The sequence below is a fragment of the Cryptotermes secundus genome, unplaced genomic scaffold (assembly GCF_002891405.2).
Source record: "Cryptotermes secundus unplaced genomic scaffold, Csec_1.0 scaffold1033, whole genome shotgun sequence".
Taxonomy (NCBI): domain Eukaryota; kingdom Metazoa; phylum Arthropoda; class Insecta; order Blattodea; family Kalotermitidae; genus Cryptotermes; species Cryptotermes secundus.
In genome coordinates this window covers 841,673-851,660 of record NW_019723917.1, presented here as the reverse complement: position 1 = coordinate 851,660, position 9,988 = coordinate 841,673, and the positions used below count along the sequence as shown (strand labels likewise).

General features: G+C 38.5%; 1 protein-coding gene across 2 annotated transcripts in view; it reads right to left on the bottom strand.

Annotated features, from left to right (window-relative positions):
- Window positions 1-4,086: 4,086 nt before the first annotated feature.
- Window positions 4,087-9,988, bottom strand: part of LOC111862167 (mucin-5AC) — a 181,889-nt gene continuing 175,987 nt past the window's right edge. For both annotated transcript variants that reach the window (XM_023847350.2, XM_023847351.2), the window contains one exon: window positions 4,087-5,399. In XM_023847350.2, the coding sequence (XP_023703118.2) occupies window positions 5,074-5,399 (326 nt within the window). In that variant the 3' untranslated portion in view covers window positions 4,087-5,073. The remainder of the gene's footprint in view (window positions 5,400-9,988) is intronic.

The following is a 9,988-nucleotide window of genomic DNA, read 5'->3' as shown; positions in this document are numbered from 1 at the left end:
GGTTTGTGGAATAATGTTAAGCTTGAAACATAAGGGATAACAGGAACCTAACGTACAATTAGCTACTAAAGCCTACACTGTCTGATGTATCGAAGCCAGATTCTACAAGACTAATGCTACACAAAGGAACTGGCATACCTCTAAGAAACTGATCCCATTAATGATTAACATCCATCCGCTGCAATCGACAGGACCAGTGAATGATCAGTGTTTTAGAAGTGTGGGGATTATAACTACTACATTTTCAATTAATTGTATTAATTGAATATCTCATTTTGATTATGTACGCTCGTCGTAGCTAAATTATAAATTAATTTCAAAATACTTTGAATTATAAAACTGGTGACACAAATTTAATATATATGTATATATATAAAATACAAGCATAACACTTGATGTATAAAGAACTCGTATTTTTCACGGAGACAACACTGAAAGGTTTTGCTTAAAGATACATAAATACAATATCAGTTTTCCTTTACATAAAATAATTACTGAAACCAAATTTGAACAACTTTTTTCTGCAAATTTAAGACACAATACACATTCGTGCAATACAGAATACAAGTATGTGCAATAATGGAAGTACTGATTTTAAATATACGCTGAACATCAAACAGTTGAATAATAAGTCCCATGACGTTTCATGGCAATAGGAAATTATAATACAATAGTTATACAATAAAATGTATGAAGTACAAACCGGCAGGTCGTGCCGTACCAAGAATCTTCAATAACTGACCCACTCACACAATATACACGTACACGTATGTCATTCACACTCCCACTACCGTCCATTTTGAAACAAAACTGGCAGGATTTTTACATACATGTTATTATTCTCTCTATTGGTTCAGAAGACAGTGTCTTCACCTCTGGGCATATGCGTGCAGTGCCAACTAACTTTCATCCATACCAGTTCGGTTCCTGTACTAACCAATATAACATCTCTTATGAAATCACAGTAAAAAATTCTACAAATTCTGGTCCAACTGTATTTTAAATATACAAGTTTGCAAAATATATTTTTGATTATTACTATTTATATTATTATTTATGTTTATTATTGACAAAGTCACAGTACTTAATTAAAATTACAACTAAGAATGAAGTGCCCTCTGAAGCTTTATATGACGAGATTTATATTACCTTAATTTTTACAATGTATCGATTTTAACAGTTAGTAAACATACTGAGAGGCCCCAGTGGGCTGTTTCTAATTTGTGAGTCACATAATGATCGGTTGCAAAATTGTTCAAGAAGTCTACCTAACTATTTATTTAAGGTTGGTGCACCTTGATAAAAACTTAACGTGATAATATTCTTATCTGCATTGTTGCTGATAATTTAATTATGCAAGATTTTTCATTTGTTCTTGTCACAACAGTGAACACTACATAATGTACATTTCCCTCTGTTCTAACGCAATACTTCTACTTATTGAACTAATACGGTTGTTGAGCTCTGTAAGCCATCTTAAAAATGTTCTTATTGATATCGGTTATGTCATAAGCGTCAGGCTGCTTGCTTGTCCAACATCAAACAGTTAAAATTAGAATAATTAATGCGCTGTTCCGATGTGAACCGATTGGATCGGCAAGGGGCAAGAAGCTGCTGCCTTCTGTCACCCACTCATAAAATAATAGTAGAGAAAACCTGGTTGCAATATTTCGCTTGTCTTCCCTTCAAGCACATTTAGGAAACGTAAGTGCATGTTACAAATTGCATGGAATTTTATTTGATGACACAAAACTTAAAGGCAGTCTTGCATTTTGTTATATTATGTTCTCGAGGTTCGTCAGAAAGTTTATGTTAAAAGGTCTATATAACCCTGTAGACTGCGTTATATGGAATTTATTTTAACGTAGTTCTAGAATTGTTACTGAGAAACAACTAGTTAAACGCCAACTCAAATTTTAGAACCGAATAATTTTAATCTTTCTAAAAATTTAAGTAATTTAGTTAAATTCAGTTTGGAAACGGTACCTTAATATCTTACACCTTGATATCGTGAGACTTAGAATAACAAAAAAGCAAGTTTCTGCTGAAAGCCTTTCCACATAAATGAAGGCACATTGAGGGGATATGTTATGCAAAATTTTTAATTATTTGGTCAGGAAATATCTGGTCTAATTTCCCCTTGTTATTTAAATTTATACTCTTTAGTCGTCTATGTTAGAATTAAACTTGACTTTTCTATATAACTGGACCCCTAAATGTGGCGTGATATTAACATACTACTTCTAATATATTATTATTTTAAAATTGGAGTACGATTTGATCACATCGTTAAACTGAGTCACCTGTTCAAAAGGTGAATTGATACAAAACTTATCCCATTATTCAGCTTAAATATTAATGACCAGTTTGGTTCTGATCGCTATCACTGGCAGTGTCGATGGGGGCCTCACTGCCGCCCTCTGACATTTCTCGATACGAATCTCGCAGTGTTTTGGATTACCTGGAATGTGCTAACAGTATAGTTCAATGAGGACGAATATTCTGTACTGTGTATGGCGCGTGATGAATGCTGAAGAATGTTCGAGTGATTGGCCGACAGTTTTGTTACTTAATGTACCTTTTGCATGAAGGATACGTCATTGTAGTTCCGTGTTAGGAAACGGTTTCGTAGATTATTTTTGTGACAGGATACATGTTCCTCATCCATCAACTTAAATTTTATGAAATATAAATTGGTGGTCAACGTGTATTTAGACAGACCAGAATGAGATCGTGTTGGGTATTTTGCTCAGCGTAGTTAGCAGGAGAGATTACAAGCACACGAATTCAATTTATACCTAGAGAACCAGTTTACTCATCTGGGAAATAACTCCAGCATGATTAAAACCTGTAATAATAAGTGAAGCGAAGAGCCAACATACTTCGAAAGGTAACTTTTGCTCATTTTCCGCACTAAATTATGTCTTTCCCATAGCCTTAAGTATAATTTTTAGACGATTTCGCAGATGAAATTCAAAGTAGGTGCAGAGTGTTTAATCAAGTATTCAGTACTGGCTTTGTATTTTGCTATTAACTTTCATATTTTAGTATTTTCAGAGTTACATTTTCATCAATATGCCGAAAAATTGTGTAATATTTGAAAGAGCGTTTCTGAGTTTTAAACATTTATTTAAACGAAACAAATATCACTTGAACATTTTCAGCCCTCGCCAAAAATTACTGTATAATTCCAAGTATAGACAATGTTACGACGTGCATGTGTGTTAAGCAGTCCTGCAGACGATGTGCAGCTCAAGCCAATTACTGAATGTTATGCGTGTTCCTATTTGTTCACAGTAAAACCCTGTAAATTAATCCACAACTAGGAGACGCAATTTTGCTTCTTACTGTTCACATTTTACATATGGATTTCTACAAAGTTCGTGTTATTTCGATCATTCAAATTTCCGTGTTCTTTCCAAAGATGCAGTTCCTTATATTTATAACATGAAGCTTATACGTACATGTTCAATTCTGATTATGTTTGTTCTATCGGTGATTACATCAAAATTGTATAACTGATCGTTAAGTCAGTCTGATTTAAATACAAAAGGATCCATGCCTGTAAAGCAGCCCATTACACTTCGGCGTGCTTCAGACAGTCCTCCTATTTCTCTTTTATTACTAACTAATTCATCACAAAACTATTTGGTGCATGATCACGCCATTTGTAAATCGCATTTGTAAAAAAAGACCGCTGATATCTGCTTTGCCAAATGTTTGCATATACTGCAGCATTGGCTTCTACATGTAAAATTATCTGGAGAAATGTCTCACTCGAAACAGTTACCTTTTGAAAATGCAAGTAGGTGTTAGTTGGTTGTGGAAATCTGTTTTATACGTACACTAAAGCAGACGTATTGTTCTGTGCATGACATGTTTGGCCACACTTGCTTAATTCATGTGCAAGCTATACAGAACAAGGGTCTGATCTCTATATACACGTAAGCTATATTAAGAAAATATTTCGGAATAATGTACATACATATGTTTTAACTGATTACATAACATAAATAAAAGCAGCAGCAATAATAATAATAGTAATAATAATAATAATAATAATATGAAAACAAATATCACACATAACTATAATATATGTATTTATAGTTTAAACATATAAATACTCGTACATTATCATAACATGCTGAAGCACGTTTGATCAAGAACTCTTGTATTTTCAATCTTGTAACCCATTTATAACGACCATCGTTATATGTGTAGAATGAAGTTTAAAAATTAAAAAACAACACCCTACAAGACTTCAATATGTGCCAGTGGTTCATGCGCCTCATTTAAGGCCCTTCCGTATAGCGGGTGGTGCAGAAATTCAGAAATGTCTAAGCTAGAGTACTATGTTGAAGAGAGCGGTACTCGCCGTAAGACACTTGCGTTACAAACTGCGCCCAACGTGTTAATACAAATATTACATTTGATAAATGCATTTTTTCTTTCTATCACCACAGTGGATGTGAAGGCCTTTCAATGACTTTTTTGCCATACTGAAACTTAACAAACTGCAGAGTAAATGACACTCAAATTTCAACATAATGTATACAAAATGAAATGATTCTTGTAAAGAAATTCCGAATTATGAATAAATATATGTCCAGGACCCTGGAGTGCTACAAACGGAAAGTGTACCAGTATTAGGAAACTTGTAATAAATCCTACCACTTTTAATCATAGTGCACACGTTAAAATCGTTTTCGTTAAAATAATATGATCTCACACTTATTGCTTTCTTTGAAACTTAAAAATGGAATCACTGAGTTAATGCGGTTTTGGAAAAGAGGTGGACCTGCTACCTGTCACTACAGTTCGTCTATTGCATTTTACATGACAGGCGGTTAAACTCTAACGTGACGTACAGGAAAATTTTTCTTGGAAATTCACTGTGAGTTTCGCCATTGCTAGCAGCAAGTTTTGCTCTTATTCATCTTATTTATTTGTGCTGACCAATTATAAATGGGCTTATACCTAAGCAGTCTAATTTTAACTAATTTTTATTTACTAACTATTTTTTGCGATATAAACAATATAAAAATCTGTCCTTTCCTTTTCGAAAGTTTTACTTTAGAGAACATGTAAATTTTCACATGACTTCGATTTTGAATCCCGCGCCCAAACTTTCCCAAGGAGACCTTTCACCTTGAGGCTGGTGGATGTTCTGGAGCCCCGGTATGGTTTGTGGGCCCCAGTTCCGCCCAAGGGGGACTTGTTCCTGTTCTTCTTGCGGGAACAACTCCTCTTCCTGAACAGGTCCCTCGCTCGCTCCGGATTTTCCAGTTTAAGGCGGATTTGTGTGAGGATGCCCACAAGAAGCTCGTCCACATTGTGGTTGATGCCCACAGAGGTCTCGATAAACTTGCAATCGTACGATGTCGCCATGTTCTTCCCTTCTGCAGCAAAGGTGAAAAGAGTGTGTGAATTGTTACATTTACTACAAGGACTTTCCCAATATACACAAATGCTATTTATCGCCGATTGAGACAAGGTTTTGTCGAAACTGAGAGACTAGTATGAAGACTACTTGTTCAAGTCTACGGATGAGATCCGTGCGGTCAGTCAGTTATGCTCTAACGACTGCGAATGAAGTCTCGGGGCAGATGTCGGAGGCAGTAACCGTGGTCTCTTTCCTGACAAATCCTGGCATTTTTCCTGGAGAAGGTGTGAACGTTTGCAAAAAATCACAGGAAAGGCTATTCCGTCCAGGGTTCCTGAACATTAATCAGAGGTGTTATTGCTGTTTTGTTGTGCTTACTGCAACATGGTTGCTTGCTTTTTTACTGTTCGACCATGAAGATGAGGGAAATATGTTATTCCGATACTTAGATGAAGTATCAGCTGACTATACATGTCACATACCAGGAGAAAGTACTGTTCAAATTGTAACACATGTATGTATGTGAGCGGTCCTGTTGTTTTGTGGGAGTGTGAAACTTGGTCCGTCATATTAAGGAAAAAACATAGGTCGAGGGCGTTTGAGAACAGAATGCTGATGAGAATGTTTGCATAGGAGGAGGTAGTCGCAGGGGCTTGAGAAAACTCCACAATAAAATATTTCGTAAGTTGTTGGTGAGAGTAACAAACAAATTTTAGTAGGAAAACCTAAATTAATATATCAATTAAGGGTTAAGTCGGTGATGGAAGGATAATAATAAAATAGTTCTTCAAGGGTGGGACATGAGGACGTGCACTGGATTCTTCTAGCTCTGAATAGGGTACAACGGTGGGATCTCGTAATAGCAGCAACGAGTTTTCGGGTTACATCTATTGAAGACGGGAAATTTTCTAACTAGCTGAGTGACAATTGACTTTTCAAGATGTACTCTGAGAGTCCATTTGTTCATATATCTTCAAGTAAGAAGGTGCGAATTGCATAACCGACTGAAAGCTTCCAACTTATATTCAGGTCTGCCTGGTAGGAAGCTCGGACGGGTCTCCTACTACCTTAATCGAAGTTTCTCGTGATTTTACCTCAGACTCTCCAGAAAGAAGTCGGGACAGTATCTCAGGTCAGGCCATAATCTCTTCCTTTTGAATCCACCCTAATTCATTATTCACAGTCATTCAATCATTCAACTTTAGATAGTATGAGATTCTGACAACATTGCTGAATAAACTGCAACTAATACGTGATAAATGAATAAAACATTGTTCATATGAAGTGGGCAATAATATCTTGACTTTCTTTCAACCCAGTTTTGCATGGGAGATTGGTTCTGACTGCCAAAAACTATATCACATCCAGGCTGAAATGACATGACTTGCCCGGACATAGTAAGGCAGGAGAGTATGAGACAGGACTATGATTTACTTTATGTAGAGGAAAACAGATTCAAGAATGCGGAGGGAAATGGCTATAGCACACAAGATTACAGAGAATAGAAGACTGTGAGATTTATAAAACATGTCGGTAAGCCGACAGAAGTATAGGAAGACCGAGAAGGAATGGGAAACCCGAGGAGATCTACGTTCTCATAAACTAGACTCGTTCTAAGATTCCCCATCTTTTATTTACTTACACCAAGGACGAGGGGTTAGGGTGAAATCGGCTGTCTACTTTACACGCAACGAACGTTCATCATAATACTGAGTATAATGTACGGTTGGGACAGCTTCAGAGTGTTAAGCGTATACAGCAACCTTTAATCCAGTATTCAGTCTTCCGGAATCCTCTTCCAACTGGCAGATACTTCAAAGAAAAGTTACTCTTTTTGTAACGTTATTCAAAAACAAATTTACAATGTATATGTGTTCACCCGCCACATGATAATTCTTCCAGCCGCCACTTGTAGCGCTACCCATCGTGTCTCACGCAAGTGCCATTACATCAGACTCTGGTTGAATCTGTATAGTATATACCCAAAATGTTTCACCCATAATGTGTTGTTTTGACATCGCGTTCGGTTTTTATCGCGAAACTAACAGATTCATATAACAGGCACGTGCCAATTCTCTAACGGAGTTCACTATATTATACTTGCATTTTGCTTCTCTCTTGCTGAACTGGCCTAACACTGCGATAACGCTGTTGCCTTGCATTTGGGTGCTGTAACTTCCGAAGCGTGACCATTAACCTAATCTACTGACTGAAAATATATTAATCTTTCTTACTTTCCCCAAACACATCCCGTAATACCACTTCAGAATATGCCATGACAACTTCAATTCATCATTCACAATTACCTCAGCATAACCGATCATTTACTACAAAACTTAGCTTTTCAGAATGAATTTGTTCTGCTTTGTCTTTCCGACGCATGTACATTTTCTCCGGTCTCTGTTACTCAAAAATAGGACACTACCGACTTGTTTCAGTTCCATAATTGTTTGCGGTCGAGAAAGATACATCGGTTTGCTTGAGGATGCGGCCTTAAGGGATTCTTACTATTTCGAGGGCAATTTTTCCCTTCGGTTGGGGTTAGTAGTCGGAGACGAAGTGAAGAATTCGTAGAAAAACTTAAAAGTGTTTGAAACATTAAGCAATTGAGCTTTCTAGAAGACTCTGGAGAGATCATGCGTAGAGACTCACAACCGCTCAAGTACATTACGTGGAAGTACAAGCCGAGAGGACACAACGCAAATGGGTGACAGAGGAAGAGGAGGCGGGAGAAAATTTTACGGAATCTGAGGGGGGGGCGGTGGTGGTGGTGGTGGTGGTGATGTTAGTGGTTGTTTTTGAAGATAATAACTTTAAAAGTGTTTTAATATATTCCATTAGAAATAATAATGGAGAATTTGCAGTTATTTCTATAACGTATTTTTGAGTTATTTTTGTAGTTGAACCAGCAATGAAAATTGTCTATGAAGAGACTTGACTAGGCATGACTGAATTCATTTTTATGATTTCGTGATAAGTGAACATTCGTATATCCATGTACCAAGGAGGTTAAAGACAAGGGGTTCAATTACTCGAGTCGTACATCCAAGTGGAGAAATGCATGAATTCAGAACAGTGAGTTATAAGTCGTGTTACGAAAGAGCAGACACACAATATTTTAAGAATTTTAGAATGTTCGCTGTAATATTATATACTAGTATGTTCCCTATTCCTGCGTTTAATAAAAGAAGAGCTGCATTTAAATTATTTAGTAACCTTGTGACAGGTCGGCATATTGTACAAACCTCTGTAGTAAAGTCTGTGAACCGTATCCACAGATGAACAAATGGATATAATATATATTGTCGCGTATTGGGCGTATAACGCGACAAATAACTTCACGCCGTATTTGATATAGCGAATTTTATTTCACATTCGCACTTACAATCACACAATTGACAGTTTTACAATTACTGCTATCTGCAGTATCACAAATAGTACACTTTAAATGCCAGAATACAAATGACTGGTTGCTGGCTAACTCGGAACTAACTCGGAGGTAGCTCGAGGACTCACTCGTAGGTAGCTCCAGGACTAACTGACTGACTGTGAATGGCCTTCGCTGCTCCTTATGTAGCCCTGATCCGACAACTGTCGTCTGGTGCCTTGTTGCTAGCCACGCTGTTCGGAGTTGTTGACTGCTGCCTAGCAACCGCGATATCCCTCGGTGACTTCACCGCGCGTTGCGCGTTGCATAGCTACCAGGATGCGGGGTGATTACTCGCCTATTACGCGAGCGCTACGTTACGCTTCGTGCCGCTGGGGGGGTAGGGGTCAACATGTCACACTGCTCCCTCCTTAAGGCTGTTCGTCCCGAATAGCCTAACGGTGCATCCCCGTTCCTTTTCCTTGGTGGCTGTGCTTGCGGTGTCTCCCGTTGTTTCGGCTACTCTTCTTGCAGCGACTATTCTTCGTCCGTTACATCCGCTCCCCTCTTTAGACACAGCTCGTCTCGAGCGGTTTCCTTTCAGCTCGCCAGAAGATCCAGTCGTGTCCCATTCATCCATTACTTTTATTCTGTGGCACATTCACTCTCTCTGGGGAGGCCGGTTCTTCTACATTACCGGTTCCTCCTCTGCTTGGAGTCTTCTTTTCCGTTTTGGAGGCGGTCGACACTTCCAACGTGTCCAGTCTTTGTTTATGTCTTCCATGAGAAGTTCATTATGTCGACGTAACAGCCCTTGATGCGTTGTTTGCACTGACTGACGTCGTCGTTCCTCCTGATCTTCCAGGCGCTTGCTGGCACGAGACCGTGGCGCCAAGTCCTCTCTCCGACATCTGAAGGTTCCCTGGGGAGTTTCCTTCTTGAAGTCATTTCTCCAACGTCGTGCCACTGTCGCGCGACGGGATGTCTTCCTGCAGGTGGCAGCCAACTTTATCCGGGACACAAGATCTCCTCGGGTCCACGATTTATTGAAGATGTTTCTCCGGCGCCATGACACTCTTGCATGGCTGGACACCTTCCTGCTGACGACGGCCAATTTATAATGGGGTCCGCAATTTTTCCGTGTCAGATTCTTCATATTTCGTCGATGACGGTCCCTGCGCCTTTTATTCTTCGGTTCTCCGACCGGCATTACTTCGGCGTCTTGTAGGGGTACCTCT